At 42.1% G+C, this 24,176-nt stretch overlaps 1 protein-coding gene across 1 annotated transcript; it reads right to left on the reverse strand.

Moving 5' to 3' along the window:
• Positions 1 to 2,137: 2,137 nt before the first annotated feature.
• LOC128400229 (serine protease 27-like) lies at positions 2,138 to 15,204 on the reverse strand. Its single transcript, XM_053362343.1, has 6 exons — positions 15,043 to 15,204; positions 6,898 to 6,924; positions 5,908 to 6,073; positions 5,089 to 5,360; positions 4,031 to 4,200; positions 2,138 to 2,522 (listed from the first exon to the last, which is right to left on the reverse strand). Exons 1-6 carry the CDS (start codon positions 15,125 to 15,127, stop codon positions 2,193 to 2,195), a joined length of 1,050 nt encoding a protein of 349 aa, XP_053218318.1. The 5' UTR covers positions 15,128 to 15,204; the 3' UTR covers positions 2,138 to 2,192.
• Between the last annotated feature and the right edge of the window lie 8,972 nt (positions 15,205 to 24,176).

The raw sequence follows: 24,176 nt of genomic DNA on the forward strand, positions 1-24,176 counted from the left end.
CAAGTTTGCCTATGCCTGCCCTAAGTGTACCTTACCTCTGCAGCAGTTGTGACTGAAGCATTCAATCATTACTCACACAGCAGGGTAGGGAGCTTGTAGTCTTCTAGGGACTCAGCTATACAGCTGCAAATAAAACATTTTAAGTGTGTTGTAAAGTGCAGTATACAAATGTGACACTAGATGGTGATGGTAAGCTATGGGAAATTTAATATATTTTTCAAAACGTGTTATTTTTTAAAAAAAGCATTTTCACAGTATTTTTTATATGTATGTAGATTCCTCCTTGATCTTAGTGGGCTCAAACCCCAATTCCTGTCAGCCTGACCAATTTCTACACAAATCCTTGGCTTTGTGTCCTTTTTCAGGATGGATCCATTTAAATCAAGGCAACTTATGTCATGCATCTGAATTATAATTTAATTCACCCAGAAACAGGGTTGATTTAAATCCAGTTCCCAACTTTATAATTCATCTATTTCTTGAACATGCATGCACGCTAACTGCTTCCTGTAACAATTCAAAGGCATAATATTTTTTACAGCTAAATAGAGCTGTTGTGCTACCCAAGGACATAACCCAAAATCTCTGGCAATGGAATCCATGTCCTTTTTCCATATGGAATTTGTGCTTAGGGGAACAACTGTGAAATGGAGGTTTTCTGCTTGGCACTATCTGTACACATAATAGAGACGCGAAGTAAAATCAGCTGCCTTGAAGGTTAAGGGCTTGGACTGTTGCACTAGTAGGTGTCAGAAGTTTTGGACACACTGATCTAATACTTTATGAAGTGAAATACATTGCTGGAGTTGGACATTTGTTTATTGTCTTGAAAATAACACAATATCTAACAGTCTAAGAGAATGTCATTTTTCACACATGACTTTTCCATTTTGGCTTTATCCCTCTTAAATAAATCATGACACAATGTAATTTGTCATGTGTTGTTCTTCATCTGAGGTTGTATTTACCTAATTTTAAGACCTGCTAAGGAACAGATGATTGTTATTATGTCTTCATATGTAAAACCACAGAATTCAAAGAGGGTGCATGTTCTTCTTCCCATGACTATGTATCATAGAGAGTCACACAGCCCAATCAAGAGGTTCTTTGTCACACATTCAGTGACTCCAGCATGCATAGTGAGATTCCCTTCAGTGCAACTAAGGAACCAACTAATATGGCCCATGCAATATAGCATAACATACTTGTGGAGCGGAGTGATTGGGGAGAAAATGAGACATTTATAAAGATTAATTCCAGGGCCTGACAGCGTCTGATTGTTTTAGGCCCCCACCCCCTGAAATCTCTGTGTACACTGAACTAGACAATCAACACACACCCATACAAATACACCTCTCAGTACTACTGAAGAAATAATTTAAATCACAACATGGCGTGAAAAAGAAGATTGCAAAAAACAAACAAACCAAGTTCCACTAATTAAATATGATTCTCCACCCACCACACAAACAAAGAAAGAAAGAAACACAGAACCCTGATTCTTTCAACATCTGGCTTAAGACTTGTCAAATATGCCCAGCTGAAATACAGGTTCAAAATGGAGAAAAAACCTTTAGTATTTCCAGAATTTAAATCCAGTGTTCAGAGTCACATTTGAAAACTTTAAACCAGGATGAAATGCAGTTAGTGTGTTTGTGTGTGTGTGTGTGTGTGTGTGTGTGTGTGTATAAAGCAGATAGAAACTTTTGATAACTCCAGAATATGAAAACATATTTTACATACAGGAAGTTGACAGGTTAAGGAAATATTCACCACATTTTGTACTGGTAAGTAAGAAACTGCCAGCAAAAATCCTCATTGACCATGCACAAATATAAAAATAAAGCCCTAATTTCTACCCAACGTAGTAATCATCCTTTGCATTTGAAGAACAATGTTTGTTTTAACTGGTTTGCTTGTCTTGCCTAGAAGTTCTTGAAATGTCTCTCACATCAGAGAAAGCAGTAATTCTAATAAAAAAATTCCAACAATAAATAAAAATAATGATCTCCCCACCCCCACCCCCCCTTTGAAAAAGGAGATAATGAAAGCCAGCTTGTTTGGTACAGCTAATGGCGATGCTTCACTGGGGAATAAAGACCACATCTCAGAAAGGTCAGTGAGAAGCCTGATGGCATCCTTCTGTTTCATTAACTTGCTTGTTAGGAAACGCATTCCCCACTGTCTTTTGGTTATATGAGAATCAGTAGACACAGCAAGAACATCAGAAGGTTGGCACTGAGAGAAGAGGCGTGGGAAGGTAAGTGGACTCCGGGATGCTTTTGCCCACTGGTGTCTGACCTCCAGTAATGTATGTCACGCCATTCGCGTAGTCCATGGCTATTTGGGTCTTTGACAAATTGGATGCCTGGGATATGGCTGTGGATCCACTTTTGGTAGTACGTGAGCCGACTATACACACCAGGGCGGTTCTCAATGGCACATCCTTCACCCCAGCTCACAATGCCAGCTAAGACCCATGACTGGCCAACTGGACATACCATGGGGCCCCCAGAATCACCCTGTGAAACAAAGAAACAGAAATGAATAATAGGGGCAATGAATGGCACAGTTGCTATCACCAGCAAGGTCCTCTATTAATTTTAACAGCAGGTGTATTTTAGGAGATATAAAGTGGTGAGTTGAGTTTTGAACATTGAGGGCCCCCTAAATGTTCTTTTTAATGCACATTCATGATGATTTGCACCCATGATGCTGTTGGGGCTGTCACACACAACCCTACTCTCAGTACTGTTTGTGCGTGCAGAAGAACAGTCACCTACCATTTCCAGTGAGTGCATATCCCTTGACTTTCAGCTGAAATCCCATAACTTTTTATACCACAAAGGTTCTGGTTTATTTCCATTCTATTTTTTGCACCGCAGAATGAACTAAGACTGCATTTAGACAGCAATTTATTTTGTGTCCCCAATGTTTTCTTACCCAATGATTGCTGCATTTTATGTACTTTTTCACATGACATAAAAGGCACATGAAAAGCTAGCAGGAGTTCCGTACTTATTCCTATATTAATTGGTTCCAGAACAAAAATGCTTGCAACTGTGTAAACCCTGAAAAGTGCAGGAGTTTTGTGGTGTTTGTGTGGTTCACAGCATGTGATGAAACTTGAGGCAGTGTTCCAGCATACAGTTATTTACCCCACCCGACCCCACCCCCCGTTTTCATGAGGCAATCTTAGGGGAACAGAAGCACACATGCAAATAAAAAGTTGCAACATTTCTATTGACATCTGCTGTTGTGTCATACCATGCCCACTGTTGTGAATGAAATTTAGCATGCCATGACAGTTGTTATATTTTTTTGAGGGGGAGGGGGACTGGTCAATCTGAATTATATCTGTGGGGTCCCTTCCAGGCCTCTGATCCTGTGTCTGTGAGGTTAGAATCTGAAATAAAAAACCTGGTGAACTGCTCAAACCAGTTGCTTTGGCTTGGCTGGCTTCATCGGCATCTCAAAGAGTAAGATAAGAAGATGTCCTAATGAGAAATAAAAAATGCCTGGGGGGGGGGATAAGCATTTCTACACCCCACCCCTGACCTGGTTTGATACCACTTCATCCTAGGAAGAAGAACAATAGGTCAGGGTGCATTTTGTCTGATGCTGGAAGCTGAAGGAGTAGAGAATTGAGTTGGGGAAATGAAAAATTAACAGAACCAAAACTGAAACACCATCTCTATTCTTGCAGCTATTCTTGTAGCTAACAGCAGCTATGGGGGCCATTGAATTTTAATTGAAACCACAGTGGGAAGGGAGAGCTAATCACTCCTGCATTCTGTGATTCCTCCCCTCTGTAGTTTTTATTTGATTTTTTTTTAAAAAAAAAACAACATTAAATGCAATCCCGCCTTCCTGCCATATCTAGTTTGGTCTTCAAACTACTTTCAACTCTCCTAAGACATACACACAAATATCCATTTGTGCTAGCAGCAGAAGTTGCCAAGCAATAATAGAGGATCAGGAGGAGTATTTACACATTTTTAGAAGTGAATGAACAGATAAGCACTCTCACCTTGCATGCATCTTTCCTGCCCTCCGCAAAGCCAGCACAGATCATATCATCCTTGATCACCCGTGGGATCGGGCCATCAGCTATGTTGGTGCGGTAGAGGGCACTGCATGTCTTGGAGTCAATAATGGGCACCTGCAACTTCTGCAGGGTTTGTGGGGATGGAAGGTCAACTGTAATGACAACAACATACACAACTGAAGCACTTTCCCCCCCTTAAATGCACTTTTGGGGAGGGAGTGTATGTCCTCACATACATACAGTGACATGCATTGAGCCTCTCCGTCCCATCATTTCTCATATTTACCAATCTATTCTCTTTATTTATTTATCACATTAATATCCTACCTCCCTCCAAATAGCCTAGCGTTGTGTACATGGTTCTCCCCTTACTCATTTTATCCTCACTAACAACCTTATGTAGTTGGTTAGACACTGGCGGAGGAACAGGAGTGTGGAGGGAGCAGACCACCCCTGGGACCACTATTCCAGTAGGATGCCATCGCAGCACCCCCCCCGACACGCGCCGCACCCCCGTGTGCCGGGCACCATGCCCCCAGAACGCGTGCCACACCCCTGGGGGTGCCAGCCGCACCCCTGCCTGCTGTCCATCCCCATGTAGCTTCGCCACTGGGTTAGACTGGGAGAAAGTGATTGTCCCACTGTCACCCAGTATGTTTTGTGGCTGAGTGGGGATTTGAACTTGAATATGTCAGGCCCTAGTACAACACTCAAATCACTATACCTAACAGGGTCTCTTAGCCACTCCTCCTTTTCTTTCTCCTTCCTACTGTCACTGGCGGAGGAAGGGGGTGCGAGGGGTGCAGTCTGCTCTGGATGTCATCCCCGAGGGGGGGTGACATCGCCACACCACCCCTCCCACGCTTGCTTTCCTTGGTATAGGGTATTCATATTCAATTTCTATTGTGAAGTTATTACTTTTTCCTCCACACAAGTTCCTGCCCCTGTCTCCTCCTCCTCCTCCTCCTCCTCCTTCTCTCTCTCTCTCTCTCTCTCTCACACACACACACACACACTCACACACACACACACGAACAAACCTGAATGACGCAGGTTGCCCCAGCCGGTGACCCAGCAAACTTTGCCTGGAGGAAACTTCACAGAAGCATCAGGCAGGCAAATGGGTAGGATAAATTCTGAATAGTGGACCTTCCTGGCCAACTGCACAAGAGCGATGTCCCCGCTGCTGGTCTGTCCTGCGTAAGTTGGGTTTACGATGACCTTCTTCACTCCCAAGCAGCATGACTGGGGGCCAGGATTGGATAGCTGGTTGGCCCCTAGGAGGACCTGGTACTGGGAGAGATCCCTGAACCTGGAAACATGACAGAAAGAGTGGGGTTAGGTGAATGAATGGGATTTGGGGCTGGATTTTGGAGCAAAATTTTGTTGGAGAACTGCACTGCAAAATTTGGATCAGTGCACATTTTGAATGATTGCTCTGTGTCAGTTTGCATTTTGTTTCAGAAAGTGTGAGTTTGATAGTTGACCCTGTGGGTGGAGTGGGGGATGGGTGGGAGAAAAGCAAGCCAGAGCAAGCTGTGGTAACTTCTTTGCATGTCCTTTCCTTCTCAAAAGGCCAGATTGCCGTACATCCGGAATTTCCCAGATATACCCGGAATACTGTAGTCAGAAGCAGTGTCCCATCAGAAATCAGGTAATGTCCAAAAAAATCCGGACATATTGCAACCCGTGTCAGCAATGTTGGTTTCTGATTTGCACCCCCCCCCCAATGCTCAACAACCTTTGTGTCCAGATTTTCACTTTTTGAAATATGGCAACTCTACCAGATCTAGTATTCTGGGATGGGAGATCCAAAGGCACCAGTAACCCAGGTTTGCCACCCCACCCTGTATACTCACTGATAGAAACAGTGTGCTGCGGTTATCACCCACTCGTCGGAGATGAGGGACCCTCCACACACATGCCTTTTGTTCAGCTGTAAGCTGATCTGCCAGGGGAACTCCCCTGGCACTGTGTCCTGTCCCTTCACAATCCGGTTGAGGCTGACATGAGGCCGCCCACAGGCTGCAAGAAAGGACAAAGATTCATTCAAACTGCCATGAGGTTAGGGTGCAGAGGAGACACTGAGATCATATGGATTCTAATTAATAATATAGTGCAGACAGTTTGACTCAACCTTAACAGCACATTCACATAATCATATGGCCATCTTCATCATTATCGCTGGTGAGAAAAAAGCAAGCCAACAGCAGTGACTCTTATATAGGTGCAATGGGCAGAATCTCATTAAGGCGGGTGAATTCCGTCTCTCATAGGAGCCAACTCCTAGGGGCCAAGTTCCCTTCAGCACCCCAATAAAATATTTGAGGGGCTAGGGCCCCCAAAGTTGATTTCAATTGCCATTCAAATGATGTGCATGCACCGCATCATGTGATTAATTGTGCAGGGCAGGGCTTATCTGCCTCCTATATTTATTCTAGTTGGCACCCCTGCAGTGTCTCTGCATCAAAAGGTAATCTGTGCTTCACTTGCCCCAAGGCAGAAACGAGAAAAAAATTACTCAGTGCTAGCAAAACAACTCCTTAGAAGACTTCTCTGTGGATGAACAATCTGTGGATGAACAATCTGGGCTCACGACATGCAAAAAAGTATTTAAATTACTTATTCCATGCCTCACATATATGCTCCAATACACAGCTGGGCAATTACTGGACAAAGTAATTGCTGAGCCAAATATTTTCAAATGAAAAAACTGAATTTGGAGGGGAAACACAAACCCTGCATAAAAGCCTTCAACCCCTGGAATCTCAAACCGTTCAGAGATTGGGGTGACATGCATCAATACATTTGAAACAGAAGGAAGAGAAATGCAGAAAATGTACACTCACCACTGGTAGCCTGAACTTCTTGCAGACCTGCAACATGACAAGACAGCAGTGAGAGGGTGCCAAGAAATCCGATGAGATTCACTGGATCTAAGACTCATTGGCATAGCTGCACTGTATCTCCAAACAGCAGCTCTACTTTATTCCAAGCCAATGCTCTTGAGACAAGAAGCATCCTTGAAAAAGACAACATACATTCCCCCCAGGATGTCCCAACGCCAACACAACAATATGTACAACTCTATGGACCATCAGTAGTCATCATCATTCCCTTTCCAAATGAATGTGCCAAATAAAAGCTCTCTAGGTATGTTTTTGATCTCTCGATGTCCTGACATCAGTCCTGACAAATGAGCAGGTTGCATTAATGTATCAAATTTGCAGATGAATCAGAATTGGGAGGGAGTGCAAACATTTTAGAGGATGGGATTAATTCTTTTTTAATGATCTTAGTAAAATGGTAGACATCAACAGAAACTGGTTCTACCAGAATCAAACCAAAACAAGGAGCTCATTCAGCTGAAATCCCGAATGAAAAGGTTCTCCTGTTGTATACATATTCCTGTCTCCTGGGTGGGACTGGAAAATCCCTTCTCTTTTCTTTCTCAGAAATTACAGCACACAGACACGTATTCTGTTTGGCCTTTAACTGGGAGGTGGGCAGCAATTATACAGGATTATGGGGCAGGTCAACAGGGTGGTTGTATGTGGATTGTTGGCTCTAGCTTGGCTTGAGGTGGGGCAGCTAAGCCGACTGCAAGTCTAGCCCATATCTTCATCCCAACAGCCCACATACATCCATGTCTCCAGTTGCAATCGGGAAACAATAGACTGGTATGCTTCATAATTCCTCACTGTCTGGGACATCTATGCTACCTTGTCCATCTTGATCATACCAGCCTCTCCTTCTGTACTGTGGCATCACAATTTCCGTTCCAGTCAAGAACCTGTGCTCCCAAAGTAACATCTCTCTCTAACACTAATTTAGCAAAGCCGTAATTTACTTTCCCCCACCTACCTGGCAACACCCTGAAACCCAATTATAACATCATCAAAATCAACTAAAGAAACTATTATGATGTTTCTTTCATCTCAATTAATGGCTCTTCCTTGCAGACACATGTCTGGTGCAGGATTGTTAAGATGGTATCTCTCTGCTTGTTAGTATTTTTTTTCTTTTTTAAAATATAGTTTTATTAAAGGTTTCTTAGTTTACAAAAATACACGTGTTGTCTCTTTTTTCAAGTTGTGTTTTCTGCAGATCAGTTTCATTTGTTGTGAGACATTAGTGTGACATACAGTGTTAGGTTAGGAAAGGGGGGAACGGTAAGTGGGGTAGGGTCAGGTGGTTATGCTTCTATTCTTCTACTTAGTGTATGTGTGGGGTTTTGTATCAGTGTTACTTGTATGGGTTCTCTTACTATTCGCTTGTTGTATTTCTTTGGTGGTGAGAGAGGTGAGAGAGGTTGGGGTGGCTTAGGGTGTGGTTGGTTGTCTTTGGTTGGCTGTAGTGAGATTTGGTTTTTGTGTGTGAGCGGGGGGTGTGTGTATTTTTGAATCAAGTTAGCCAGATTGATTCGCATGCTGTCGGCGGATTCTTGTTGTTGTTTTGTTGGGGTGTGTATGTGATAAAGAGGAACTATACCAGGGTAAAGCGTCTTCTTCTATTTGTCTCCATGTCAGTTTCAGTTTATTGGTTAGTTTTTTCTGATAAAGCTGTTTCCCATACTATTTTATACCATTGATCCATGCTTACTCCTGACAGGTCTCTTCAGTGTCTGGCTTTAAAAAGGAGGAGAAGCAACAAAAACTGAGCCACAAATTTTCCCTCTGGTCTTGAGTTCCTCCAAAGTCAGAGGCAGAGAGAGCTTGTTAAGTCTCACAACTCTATTGAGGTAGATAAGCCAGCCCTAGGAGCTGCCTTATGCACTGGGTCTAGAACTTCTCTCTACTCAGAAAAATTGGGTGAGCATAACCATGCATTATTAAGCCAAGGAACAAACATGCCTTGGTTTTCAATCAGTGGATTTCAAGCAGCTGCAGAATAAATGAATGCAGCATACAACAGGTAGAAGAGAGACTTGAGCAACAGTGTAATAATGGATGAGGAAGCATTGGCATTGATGCTTGGCACCACAAGTCACTGGTAGATTAGAATGCATGCTTTGCATGCAAAAGAGCCTTCTTCACATTGTTGGATCTCCAAGTAGGGTCGGGAAAGTCTTCATCTGAAAACTTAAGAGAGCTACTGGGGGGAAGTGTAGACCTATAGCAGGGAACATTTAATGATTCAAACGTAGCCAACTCTTTCAGGTCAGCATTCCAGCAGCAGACTGGGTCAAAGATGAAAGTGGGTGAGGAAATGTGGGTATGGCCAAAAATGGACTTGTTTGAAATGAAATCAATTGAAATTATGGTGGGATAAGTTAAAATCTACTTTACATTTTGGAAAGTTGATTGCTCATTATAAGTCATAAGATATAGTAGGCAAAATTTGTATACTGGTTCTTGAGATCAAGGAGCAGATTTTCATACATGTTTGGCTACAACTGGACACCATTTTGAATGAAAGAGTGGTGAGGACCGTTCAAAACGGCATTGATTTTAACCATTGATCTGAAAACTGCAGTAATTTTTTTGGGTTTCTTAGAACTTCCAAGCATGGATGGTATATAATGGTTTCATCTCTCCACCACCCTCACTAAACTTTAGATTGTGGGCCTGCACCAAGCAATGCTGGGTATGAGGCTGCCAGTAAAAAAAAGAAGGGCAATGCTGCTGCCATAGACAATACTGAGATGGAGCAATGGTTTCATCTGATATAATGGTAATTCCCATGCCCCCTAACTTGGGATGAGAAAATTGGAGGAGGAGGAGGAGGAATAATAATAATAATAATAATAATAATAATAATAATAATAATGTTATACCCTGCCCATCTGGCTGGGTTTTCTCTGCCACTATTAACAAGTGTATCCTTATTTTGATCTGGAGGGTATGCTGCAGTTATTCAGAGGCACATCAGACATGTTCAGAGATGTTTTCCGATTGCCTCACATGCTACAAGATTCAGCCATTGGCTTGAAAACCTCCAGGGGAAATGGCAACTGATTTGCAGTGATGTAAAGGAAAAGGGTTAACCCCAGCAATACCAAGCAGCAGAATGAGCCACAGAATGAGGTGGCTGGGCCTGCTCAAGCAGCAGATGAGATGGGAATCAAGTGGTCAAGTGCTGAGGGCTGAGGTGGTAGAATGGGCTGTAGCACTTCAGACTACAGGTGGGTGGGAATCACATTTTTGAATATTTCCCTGTGTTAAAAATGAAGCCAAGCTCAGCAGGAAAAGGGATAGAGTAGAATCTTTGACCTCAGTGCATGAATTTTCAACTTACAGGGGGCTGTGACAAGGAGCAGTGTTAAATAAAATGGAGCCCTCACCTGCAGTGTGAAGTAGTGTCATCTATTCTACCACCTCATTCTGCTGTATGAGTAGGCCAAGCCAAAGATCTAGACCCAACTAGGCCCAGTTTCACAACATTGGTTCACCTATCCCAGAAGATGGGAGCAGTAGTGGTTAGAATGTAAGGTAGATCCAGGTTCATATCTTTGCTCAGGCATGAAGTTCACAGTGTAACCTTGGGCTCTGGAAATCTGTGAACTTAATCTACTTTGCAAGGTTGATGGGAGAACCAAAAAGAAAAAAGTTGAGCTGAAGAAGAGCTATGGGAAAAGAGTGGGAATTGGATAAAAATTAAGCTTCTCTACAGTTGAAAGGATAGGAGAATGTCTAAGTGCTTTACTTATAATAACAACCAGCTGCAGTTAAGCTATAAAGCAGCACAAAGCAGGTAAGGCAAATATAAGATCGCTGATTAGAATCTCTAGAAAACCACAACCACACAGGAATAATCAACAGAGATCAAAGGGTGAGGCAGGAGAAAAAAAGAGAACTTGGAGGCAGTCAGCAAAAAGCCAAGCAAAGCCATAATAAGACATAAAGGGAGGCAGAATGATTTAATGTCTGTAAGGGGAAGAAGGAATGTTTCTGAAAAATATGTCCTGGAGGAGTGTTAAGAAACCGATTAGAGGGAACACTGGCTGACCTTATGCCAATGAAGGACACAAGAACTTGTAAAATTAATAGACCAGCAAGCAAATGTTAGAACAATCCAGGGAGGTAGGGAGGTTTGCTGGGATATATATATATTCTCCTGATGGAGACACAAGGGAAAGTTATTTGCAGCTGAAAATAGATGTTGGTAGGATTTGTGAGTCCACTCATAAGAGGTTTGTGGAGAACTGGAGTAAATGCAAACTAATAAATGCTTGGCATAACTCTTCCCTCAGGCAGAAAGACAAATTCTCTTTGCTGTGATTTCAAAATTGGAGCCATCTGGTTGAGATTTCTAAGGATGAGGTAATGTGGATTTCAAGACACAGCTGGTTGAAATTTGTATACAATGTTCACGGGGAACATTCAGAACTGGTGCTGATGTTTAGAAGCAACCCCCACACTGGATTATATACTACAGTTGGGGTAAAGGCTGTTACAAACAATCAAGACATACCTCCGAAGGAAATTGCCTTGTACTGACTGAGTCGGGCCATCTAGCTCATTCAGTACTGTTTACACAGACTGGCAGCAGCTTGCGAGGATGCCAGACTGGGATTTTTCTTGGCCCTTTCTAGGGTGTTTCTGCACTTAACATTTATAGCAGTATAGTTGCTGTTCGATCAGACATTTTAAATAATAACAACTTGTAGCTGCTCATCTGCCCTTTTGGTCACATGTCACTGTTGTTATGAGTTCTGGGTTCTCCTTTCCACAGTAATGGCAGGTTCTGCCCAAACTGAGAAAAATTCAGTGGCCGTAGTGATACCTCTTGGCATCTCCATGTTCCTCCAGCCAGTAAATATTGGGATTATGAGTATGTGCACAGGTATAACCCTTTGTGTTTTTATTTTATTTTTATGTATTCAATAATTCTAATCTTGTGGGATTAGAAGAGGAGCTATGTGTCTGCCTGAGCTATGGTGAACCTGGTGAATGTGATGAGGCTTTGCCTGCAGCTAATGATTGCTGTCATGAGCAGTACTTTGCTTCAGTACCATTGTCTCTGTCTGCCATGTCCGTCCTCTGAACTAAGCTCTCAGATTGACAGTTCACACCAGAGAAATGGAAGTGGCATCTCCAAAACTATGCCCATCAACCCCTACCCTCCACAAAGAAACCAGAATGATACTTTTAGACATGCCCAACTAATGAAAATATTCAGGATCCATTCTGGATTGTTCACAAATGTCAGATTTTTGGGGGGTGGTAGAAGCGTTTCCTTGAGTACATTAATTTGGAAAACTAGTTGAATAATGATGGGTACAATAGGTCAGTGCCCAACCAGGGACAGCTGTGTGCAGGATTCCTCCTGCATTGCAGGAGGTTGGACTAGATGACCATCAGGTCCCTTCCAACTCTGCAATTCTATTATTCTATGTCGTTTGGCAGCATGCCAAAAATTGAAGAAGAAGAAGAAACAGCATCTATACCACTATAAAGAGTAAATGCAGAAAGAACCAGAGTATAGGCAGGGATTGAATTTAGTGCTTTTTGCTTGAAAAACTTGTGCTTTTCCACTGAGCTATAGTCCTCATGTGCTGGCAACACTATTTGTATAGTATTGGCTTCAAAGGGATGTGTTTTTAATATAGTAAACCTAGTGCATGCAAGACCTGCTGGAAGAATTCCAGTTCTGTTTCCCAGTCCTGAGCAGAGGAATTTCATGGAAATTCTGCGGTAAATCTGGGCTGGCAGCTAAACCTCTGGCACGTTCACTCAATATCATCAGAGATTAGCTTTACATAAGTGTCCCAGATGCTTTGGTGAAGGCTGCTAACTCATTACAGAAACCTTGGGTGATTAATTGTGCGGTCTATAGTCAATGAATTAATTCATTGATTAAGCCTACATAAATTTTCACAATTGCTCTATAGAAAAAAGGTGTTATGCTTAAGGCATCTTTGTATTTGCATATGTTTGTGTGTGTTTGATTAAAAAAATAGGTGCAGCAATACAGCTGACTGGAGCACGGGAATAAATAATTTCAGACAGGTTGGTAGGAGTTAGATGGTAGATCCTATAACAGGGGCATTGCTGTAAACACAGATTTGCACGTGCTCATTTATAGGAGAAAGATCTAGGGGTCGAAGTAGACCACAAGCTTAACATGAGTTAACAGTATGATGCAGAAGCTAAAGTAGCTAATGTTATTCTAGGCTGCATCAAGAGAAGTATAGGATCCCAATCAAGGGAAGTAATAGTACTGCTCTGTTCTGCCTTGGTCAGACTACACCTGGAGTACTGTGTCTAGGAATTTACAAGTTGCCAGCATTCTATGTTTCTAAGTTCCCTAAAAGCATTCAGCCGGAGGAGCAGTTTACATACATCTCTGCAATGCCATTGAATTCTCTGCCCCCTCTGTGGTGGTTGAAAAAGAGGGCTAGATGGACTCTAGAGGATGCTGTTGCGGCACCAGACCAATAGCTTCCTTCCAAAACCATGGTCCATGTGAACTTAACTGTTGTACACTTCCGAAATGAGCACGAAAACACTCCAAACTGTAATGGGATTCTTGGTGGCTTTGCTCTGCCTCAACTGACAGAGGCAGTAATGCTTTTGAATGCCAGTTGCTAGAAAACCACAGGAGATGCTGTTGTACTCAAGTCCTGCTTGCAAGCTTGCAGTTAGTCACTGTGAGAACAGCATGCTGGATTAGATGGGCCTGAGATGTGGTCCAGTAGATAAGAAACAGGAGCTTCAACATGCTCCTTACAGATGCTACACATTGCAAATGAGCAAAGACATGTGAGAACTCTACACATCCCAAGACAACATTTAGACCTGTCCTTCTATTGAGTCAGAAAGCGGGTCCATCTACAAAAAACTTACTCTAGAATTACTTTCCAGCATCTTAAGTGAAAGTCTGTCTCATCCTCTGCTACCTGATCCTTTTAACTGGAGGTGCCAGGGAAGGAACGGGTGGGGGGGTGTGCTTCTGCAGACAAAGCTTGGGCTCTGCCACTGAGCTATGGCTTTCTCTACTCCTTTGAATAAAGCCTCGGACTTCCCCACACCACTTCTTCAGTGCAGGTATCACTGAGGTAAGGTGGAACAATTTTCCTCAGGTGGCAGATCTGCCCCATCTCCTCCATGCCTCTGCCATTGCATCACTGACAGCCCCACTGGGACTCTGCCCTCATCGCCTCCACAGCACCATTGCACTTACTGCTGCTGGAGCAGCTTCACAGTTGTGCCAGCTGCAATAAAGAATGAATGCCTAAAGGGGAAAGTAGTCCAGATATAGGCTAATACATATGAAAAAGAAAAGCTTCAGTTGGGTCAGTCCATTGATCCATGTAGCCTAGTATTGTCTTTTCTGATTGGCGGTCTTTGCAATCACAGTTTAGTGGCAGACCACAACTCAATGACAGAGGACATTGTTTGCAAGAAGAGGGTCCCAAGTGCAATGCCTGGCATCTCTATTTTAAAAAGATCAGGTAGAGGATGATAGGAAAGACCTCTGCTTATGACCCTAGAGAGCTGCTGTTAGCCAGAGTAGAAAATATTGGGCTAGATGGACAAGTAGTCTGATGTGATATGTGGTAACTTTCTGTGTCTGTTGGTTTATTCCCGTCCCTGCTACCTGAGGACATTTAACAAGATGTGCCATGGATTGAAACTGGGTACCTTTAATATGGCAAACATGCCACTGAGCTATGGGCACCTCTTCCTTCCTCTGTATGCATATCTAAAAGGCTGCTAATATAAGGCAGTAAATGGATTTGTTATAAGGTTATTAGAGAATAACAGGACAAAACAATGCTAACAACCTTGAATTCAAAGTTTGAAAAGTGGGCTATTGCTGAGACTCAGACATCCTTCTTGGACTTCATTCTTCTAGATCTGTGTCCATAGCCACTAGTCTTTTCCCATTGCACTAACAAAGCAATACCACTTCTGTCCTAGAGCTAGGAGCAAAACCAAAGAGTCTTCTCATCCTTCTAAGATTCTAAAACTCACTGTTGTTTTTGGTTGTTGTTTAGTCCAATTTGTTTAGCTGTTGGAGGTAGGTAAAAATATGGTGGTTTTTCTTACCCATCAGTGCTAACAGAAGCATGAGTAGACGAGCTTCCCTGGTCACCACAAGGCCTTGTCTTTTGATCACTTGCCACTCCAACATAGTGGGTTTTGCTAGTGCCAAAAACCAAAGAGCCAGTCAGGAAGAATCTGTAGCTTTCCAGAAAGTGGACACATAAGTGATAGGAAGCCACTGAAGATATCCAGCCATCAGCAACGAGAGTCATCTCACTTATATAGCTGTCTGCGGCAGGTAGGTTGTGTCCTGGTTGAGAATGTTGACCAACAAGTTCAGCAGATCTTGGCACACATCTTTGCCTTCATTTCTAGCATCCATCCTGCTGGGGCCAATTGCTGAGGTTGCCAGGAAGAAGTAAATGCAACTGAGAGACCACACCTGAACCTACCATGCTCAGCTGTCTTTTCTCCATGCTCATCCACCCTCAGCTCCATACCAGTCTCCATTATTTGTTTAGCACTTGGGGAGTGGTGACACCCCAGGTAACCTATACTGAAATCTGAGCTCCAGGAAACAACAACTTGTGAACAGTAGCACTGAAGTGCAAGACAATATTTCAGTAAACATGGCAGCACTGTGATGCTCCTGATAAGGTTGCAGAAGGATAATATTGATGATACCATTGGTGTGGATGGTGCTTTACAAAATATAAGAGAACATGTCCCTGCCTCTGAGGAGCTTATAGGGGAGGACTAGAGGAAGAGGATGGAAATGGAGATAGGGGTAAATAATGTGGGAAAGTATGCAGTTATTTCAATTGCACAGACTTAGACATATTTAGAGTATATTCTTCCCACCATTTATGGAAAGTTTGAGGTTATGGGAACTGAGAAGTTATGCTAAAAGTTTTACATACAAGGTGGGAGATCTTTGAGGAGAGATACGAAGGAAGTGGAGGAGTTTGCATCATATAGGTTTTCTGGAAAATAGCTCAAAGCCTAAGGAGCAGCAAGTGAGAAAGGGTGGGGTTGTAGGATGAAGTGGGATGTCTGATGATAATGGAGCTAAAGGCCATGGGCAAGTGTATATCAGATGTCTTAATTAAGTCTGCAGTTCAGTACCCATTACCTTGGAAGTGGGCATGTCTAGGATTGCACTGTTAAGTCACTTAAAGAGTTCTACTTCAGGAAGATCTCTAAGGTGGTATTGCTCTTAAAAGAGGTCCAGTAAGCAACCCTGGCATTGGACATTATTTTCATGATAGGGATCCTTTGGATAGTGGAGAAATAAAGCATGCTGTACCATATCCTCCATTCATTTTACTGTTTACTACTGACTTCCAGGATGGAGTGTGTAGGAACACTAGTAAAGATACACTGAATGAGTCAGGCAGCAAATCCACACACCAGTATAACATGAGGTCATTGGAATATTTCATAGTGGGGACTCTCCCCTCCTGCAGTTTTCAGGTATTCAGAAAGATAACTGAGATATCCTCAAATGTTCCTTCCAACAAGGACAACAACAATTTAATTGCTGTAAATGACATCAAGGAGTGGCTGTACACTTCAAAAGCTTAATAAATACCTTTTGAAATATGATAGCTTCTTCTACCAGAACAAAAGACATATTGCTAAAATGGGGTGTGGGGAATCTGATTTGAGTAGCTAATTTGGCATTTTGTTAATGTGCTTTGGTAAATTGCATGTTCCAGGCTGCCTAATAGGCCTAAGACTCCAAGGCACTGAATAGGCATGAAAAGTGCATTGTCACTCCAGAGGTTATACATTAGTATATTACTTAAAACTGATGTTTCTGGTCTTTCGTGTAGACATTATTTTTCCCCATCCAAGGGGATATTCTGAATTGTCTGCTTCATCCCATTAAATTCTTCCCATTTACCTTCTGGAGTTTGGTAAAGCTCCAGAATTCAATACCCAACTCAAAAAAACAGTTTTCCTGTTACTGGTTTGGCCCCACTTAGCATCACTGCTCCTGCTTTCCAATAATGAGGCACTCACTCCCTATTTAATTAGAGACTCCTCAGGTGGAAGCTTGTTGGACTTTCCAGGAACCCCTTTATTAAGCATCGGCATAGATGTTATTGGTCACCTGACCAAATGCACAACATGTTCTGTGCTTTACTCCCTCAGCCCTAATACATCTGAGATATTTCCTAGCTGAAATAGTGGTTGAGTAATTGAAGAAATGAAATATGCATGAAATATCCTACTACAAGTGGGCTTTGGCTCTCTAGCAGATTACCTAAAATGCATATTTATGGGGAGGGAGGTGGAGCTATTATTGAGCCATAGTCACAAAGTCTTGGCTCCCTCCAGAATATTCCACCTCTTTTTATTCCCTTAATGTTCAGATTTCATTTTAAAATATTCTTTGGTCCTGGGTGTTCTGCGCTGATCCCTTGATGTAACTTTAGATATCCTGCACACATGCATACACAGACACATGCCATAGAATTTCTGACTTATAGATGTGGACCACACTCTGCTCTACAGCAAATATTGAATTTGGGGGTGGGGCTGGAATCCCAAATGCAAATTCTCAAAAATCCAATTTTTAATGGCTTTGTCCTACCTACTTTGTCTTGCTAAGGAATTTTATCAGGCCCCTCGCTTTCCTTTAAAAAAAAAAAAAGGCAACTAGTTAAAAAAGTCTTTGTATTTTGTATGAGAAGGTGTTGGCCGTGACCAAACAAAAACATTTTATAATCCATTACTGTTTCGGACCACCCATGAAGAGGTGTTGAACTATGCGGCGAGATATATTCCTCATTCCATTACCTTCCTGTGTGCTCCACCTTTTCCTGTTTGCAATCTGTTTCCTGGTATTTTCTATTTTGTCCCTATTTTGCTTATGAGGAAAGACAGTAGCTCAGTAGTAGAACATTGCATGCAGGATGTCTCAGTTAGTGTAGACCAGGGTTTCCCCAACTTGGGTCTCCAGCTGTTTTTGGACTACAATTCACAGGTCATCTCTGACCACTGGTCTTATTAGCTATGGATGATGGGAGTTGTAGTCCCAAAACAGCTGGAGACCCTAGTTGGGGAAACCCTAATGTCACTGCTATTTTCTGGGGGGATTCACATTTTGTGAATCTAAGTTTGGCCTCATTGAGGGGCAGTATTTCAATATGAGTAGGAAAATGAGAGTACCCCTAAACATTGGGGGGGGGGCGCGAAAGCACTGCCTGGTGTAGACAATACTGAGCTAGATGGACCAATGGGGCTGATTCAATATGAGGTAGCTTCATAAGTGCTTTCTTTTAAAAATGTCTTTGAATACTTTTTATTATTTTGCTGGGTTGAGTTGCAAGAGTCGCCTGCTCAGGGTCTTAAGAACATAGGAATCTGCTGCAATTCCCAGCCCTACTTTAAGATGTCAGGAACTGAACCCGGAATCTTTTTCACACAAAACCACGTGCTGTACCATCAGGTATGCCGACTCGGGAAAGCAATTGGGGGAGCCTGATGTCACACACAACTTTCAGGAGTTGTGTAGCAGTTCATCTTCCATGACCTGCAGCTCCTCTGCCTCCTTCCGCCACCAAGAGCTGTGGGCTGCTTTCCCTCTGTAGCAGCAGCAGGAGGAGGAGCCACTGTGTTCCTGGCTTGCTCAACAGTGTGCATGATGTTGTGACATCACACATGATGCCCAGACAAACATCAAGGGGACCCAGCCCCCTACTAACCCCCACACTCCCTGACTACTGGCCATTCTGCTTGGACTGATGGGAGTTGGTATCTGACAACACCAACTCCCCAACTTTGAGGGCCAAAGTTTTCCCGCCTCTGCTGCATACAGATGAAACTACAAAGAACTGCAAGAAAATTGCCCTAATGAAAACCAAGGTCTGGTCTTGAACATCATTCCTTCTATACAGTCTTTCTGCTACTGAAACAGATCATCATTGCCAGTAAACAAAAATACAGATATTATTAGGTGTTATGAAACCCTGGCCTAAGATTGATCTCTTTATTTGTGCTAGTATATGCTGACTGTTTTTTTGCTGTGAAATGACTCACTGAATGTGTTACTTCACAACTGGTAAGTGCTTGAGGCATAATATTAACACATGCTAATGTATGTATCACTCCTTGTTTTTCATGTACTGAAATTGCTGCAGTAGCAAAGAGATTGAAGAAACTGCAAAGGTTATCTAACTCAGCTGTTTGTCCCATTTGCTACCATATACTAAGGACAGCCAACATGGTGCCTTACAGATGGTCTACAACACCCATCATCCCTGGCCAGCAAGACCAATGGCCAGGGATGATGCGAGTTGCAGTCCAAAACATCTATAAGGTACTACATAGTCTACAGCTACCTTATTTCATAACATGTTAACCCTGGTATATGCAATAGGATTTTGTGGTACTTCTGGACAGAAGAATGGAACACAGAACTAGTTATGGTATAATTTATTGGGTGCATTCTGATCTGCTTTTGCACTGCTCCCCTACTGCCTACTCAGGAGAATAGAGGGAAAGCCACATCAAGGCAAGAATAGGAGTGGTGGACAGCAAATGGTCAGTAATATGCACTAGAAGGTCACTAGCCCATAGTTTGGACTTGATTTGTACCAAAGAAGCTGCCACCACTAAGCTAGATCCACACTATATACTGTACTCAAACTGGTTTAAAGCCATTCCCTCTTCCTTGGGAACACTGTGAATTGTGGTTCTGTAAGGGAGGGTTAGAGATGTCTAAAAGAGAATTATCAGCCTAAATAAATCCAGATTATATAACATGAAAAAGACAATTCTAGTTGTGTAGCTGTGTTGAAGAGTAACTCTTCATTATCTCTGCAAAACAGACTGCCAAATTTGCACTTGCCATGCTGCAAATACAGGGATTGAAGGCAATTGAAACCCTGGAAAAATCACTGCCAGTCAGTGTAGACAATACTGAGCTGGATGGATGAATGGTATGACTTGGTCCAAGACAGCTTCCTATGTTCCAGTAGCCCTCCAGATGTTGTTGAACTCCAGCACTTACCATCCCCTGTTAGGGATGAGGAAAGCTGGAATCCACAACATCTAGAAGGCTATAGGTTTTCCCATCTGTGTCATATATACATTTGCAACCACTTCCTGTTTATGTGAGAACAAACAATGCTTGGTGTCCTTGCTTTGCTTGGGACGATGAGACATTCAGGGTTAAATAAACTGCTTGAGCAACATCAGTGACTTCATTTCAATTACACTAAGACACGATTTGGCCCTGCTTGCCACCTCCATGATTCACCAAGGGTTTGGTCTCCTCTTGAGTTCCCAGTGTGCAAGGTAAAGGCTACAAGAATCCACACTCAGAATTCTTTCTCTTCCATCCTTCCTTGCCACTGCCAGCCCCCACGATACCTGGTGCCATTCCTTACCTCCTTTTTTGTTATTCTTGTAAGCCCAGTGGCTTGTTTGTGCACAGTTCTGAACAATGGAGCCCTTTATTTTAAATCCATAGGTGCAACTCTTTAATCACCACAAAACAATCATGCAACTAATAGGTAAACCTGTGACAACACCCACCTCCAACTGCCATGTAAGGGCACAAAGTGAATTATTCAAGGACCCAATTCACCCCCACATCATTAGCATGTGAATGACGGATAATGATAATAATAATAATAATAATAATAATAATAATAATAATAATAATAATAATAATTTATTATTTATACCCCACCCATCTGGCTGGGTTTCCCCGGCCACTCTAGGCAGCTCCCAACAGAATAAAAAAGGGATAAAATATCAATAATTAAAATCTTCCCTAAACAGAGCTGCCTTCAGATGTCTTCTAAAAGTCAGATAGTTGTTTATTTCCTTGACATCTGATGGGAGGGCATGCCACAGGGCGGGCGCCACTACTAAGAAGGCCCTTTGCCTGGTATAAAATAAAAGAATAGAAAAACCAAGAAGAATCGGATTAGGGAGTGGGGCTTTAACTTGGGATGGGGGAGAAATTCAATTCAGTTCACATTTTTCTCATTTCCTGACTAGAACTAGAACTCAGCCATCCTTCAAAATTTGCACGTCTCTGAATTTTGCAATGCAGTTCACCAGGCAAGTAATATGTACAAAAATGCATGGAAACTCCTCCTCCTCCTCCTCTTCTTCTTCCTCCTCTTCTTCTTCTTCCTTCTTCTTTCTGGATCACTCATAGAGTAAAATTGTCTTCCATGAATATGGTCTTAATGGTAGGTCCATAAGTGGAGGCCAATTCTGGATCCAAACGTCCTTCCACAGTGGGGACATAGGTTTCCGGGCAGGAGTTGATCATGGTGAGGATTTGCCAAATGTGCCTTCCTCTTGGCACACTTTGTTCCTTTTGTCCTGAGTTCATACTTCATATACTAAAGTGAAGTGGGCATAAAAATGCACACATTGGGGAAAATAACATACCGTATAAAACTTCATTACTATACTAGAGAACATTGATGCAAAATTCAGGGAAGTGTGAATTGGGTAAGCAATCATGGAATCATAAAATTCTAGAGTTGGTAGAGACCCTGAGGATCATCTAGTCTAACTTCCTGCAATGCAGGAATATGCAGCTGTCCCATACAGGGATTGGACCCCCAACCTTGGTGCTATCCGCACCATGCTCTAACCAGCTGAGCATTGTTTCTGCCTTTAAATGGAAACTGAATCAATTTTCTCTTCCACCCCTCATTCAAATGCCCTATGTGTTCTCAGTTAACCTTGAATACAGCCAGTTGAAAGTTGAGCCTTCTGAATGTTGTGCCCCCTTGCTTACAAAAGCTCCCCTTCAGTGAAACACCTGCTGGTGAGTTCTTTATTTGTTGCACCTCAGCAGTTGGATTGGCTAACGCTGCACCATTTGTTTCCATTTGCTGTGGCATGGATACAAACTGTGCAGGGCCTGCCAATTCACGTAGCCTGCCAATTGTAGGCCAAGAAAACCACTGCAGTCATTAAAATGCTAAAATATTTGGACTCATTTGGATGGCATTTCTAAATCTAATCTATGCCAGAAGCAAAACAAAGTACTAATAATTAAAATCAAATAAGATAAAAACACTGCATTGTGAAGCAATTTAAGGCTGAGCAGCAGGCTGAAGTAATGCGTAGCACTTTGTAAATTCTAATCTAGGCATCTCCCTACTTTGTCTGCTGACAAAGCAGTTGTTGAAGGCACTAATTAGGAATTAATTCAAAACTTGAGCTGTATAGGGAGACTTTTTAACATTTAATGCTTTATTATATCTTTTATATATGTTGGAATCTGTCCAGAGTGACTGGGGAAACCCAGTCAGATGGGTGGGGTAATAATAATAATAATAATAATAATAATAATAATAATAATAATAATAATAATAATAGCACACCCCTATATTCATTGGAGAAATGTGGGAGGGTATGCCATTGTTGTATTCTGAGAAAGGAGGCCTCATGAAACATTAACCTCCATTTTGTCTGCCAATATATCAATATATTAATGAGTGCCAGTGTCAGTGAGATCATCCTGGGGAGGGAATAAGGACATACACATGGTGACATGATATTCTCTTGTGCAGGCATGCAAGAATCCTAGAAGCATAATCATTTCCCAGAAAGCACTCAGAAAAACTTGGAGGTGAACCTTGGGAGGTAAAAATAACTGGGCTGGGTTCCAGTCTCAATGAGGTTGCCTGCCCATATGATCAATAAAATGTGTGTTTGCGTTTATTAATTTATGATTATATTAATGTATGAATCAGCTTCCACATGAAGTTGCTTTGGGTTGTCCTGGGCAAAATAAAGCAACTAACACATTTAAACAACAACAGCTTTAAAAACATTACAGTGACAACAATTTTAAATAGGTGTTTATTTTGTATTGTTTTTGAACCTAAGTCAGAGACATTTTCACCCTGTTGAAGAAACTTGTCTAAACGAAAATTTCTTCAATTGTTTTAGGAAAGTACAAATATTGGGCACCTGTTGTATCTCAGCTGGGCTACTCTTCCATGTAACAGGTACAGTCACACTGAAAAGCTTGATCGGAGTTATTGTGAGATGGGGCTTCTGATATTTGGGGGCTTTCCTCTAGAATGCAGTGCTCTTCATGCAATGACACGAAGTCAACCCACTTCCAGAAATACAGTGGGATACAATGCAAAGTTGCTGCTCATTTCTGTGCTATTTGCTTCGAGGAAAAACAAAGTCAAATATAATGTAGAAATTAGTATAAGAATGTCGGCCAAATGGAATAAAGTACCATGTGAATGCAGCCTTAGTGTCCAATTTTAATCCTGCAAAAAACTGTGGTACAGATATCATAAAGAAGGGAAACACTGTATCTCATTAGCAGAGCACATGCTTTTCATGCAAAAAGTCCCAGGCATCTACAGAATCACTGGGTCACAGTGTTGGAATTGATCCCTGTCATCTACAGTTGTGGCTGAGAAAGACCCTGGAATCTTAGGCTGCTGCCGCCAAGCAGTGAAGACAATGCTGAGTGAGATTGACCAATAGTCTGACTTGATATAAGACAGCTTCTTTGTAACCATGACTGCACTCTGGTTCACAGGCAATGCTTCTGAAGGGCAGGAGAGATGTTCATTAAATAAATGGAATAAATAAATACATTATGAACTTTGAAGCTGTGACCAAATACTCCCTGCCCCTGTGAAAGAAGAAGGAGGTGGATATTTGTGACTTTCACTCGTGGATAGACAAATTCAAAGCACCTTTGAATTGTGGGCTTATTTGAAAATCAGATGACTAATAATTGGGTATACTGTGTGTGTGTGTGTGTGTGTGTGAGAGAGAGAGAGAGAGAGAGAGAGAGAGAGAGAGAGAGAGAGAGAGAGATTTGGCACTGCTTCAAGAAGTGACTTTGCTACACTTAGCAGGTCTGACAACGGTCTCTTTGAAATTTGAGATGGGAAACCCCATGGGAATGATGCTCTGCCATGTTGTTCCCATGGGACATTCTTAGGAAGATCTCTCCGCCCCAATTGGCCAATCTTTGGTTTGATCCTTGGTTTGAGATAAGGGTGTTACAATTAAACAAAGGTGTCTGTCTTTTTCATCTCTGAAATCTAGGAGGGTGCATATATGCAAAGAAGAAGAAGCTCAATAATAATTCAGGATGCAGATAAATAATTAAAGTGATGACATACAGTATCTAAGCTTCATATCTACATATATTAACCCATCAATTGCCTTCTTTC

Source organism: Podarcis raffonei, chromosome 13 (assembly GCF_027172205.1).
Source record: "Podarcis raffonei isolate rPodRaf1 chromosome 13, rPodRaf1.pri, whole genome shotgun sequence".
In the NCBI taxonomy this organism is placed as follows: Eukaryota; Metazoa; Chordata; class Lepidosauria; order Squamata; family Lacertidae; genus Podarcis; species Podarcis raffonei.

What these genes read in the sequence shown, in the direction of transcription:
- LOC128400229 (XM_053362343.1), bottom strand. Translation starts at nt 15,127, where the DNA reads ATGTTGGAGTGGCAAGTGATCAAAAGACAAGGCCTTGTGGTGACCAGG. An exon ending in GCTTCTGTTAGCACTGATGG is followed by an intron (nt 6,925 to 15,042) that starts GTAAGAAAAACC and finishes GTCATGTTGCAG; the next exon opens with GTCTGCAAGAAGTTCAGGCT. An exon ending in GGGCAACCTGCGTCATTCAG is followed by an intron (nt 4,201 to 5,088) that starts GTTTGTTCGTGT and finishes TTGTCATTACAG; the next exon opens with TTGACCTTCCATCCCCACAA.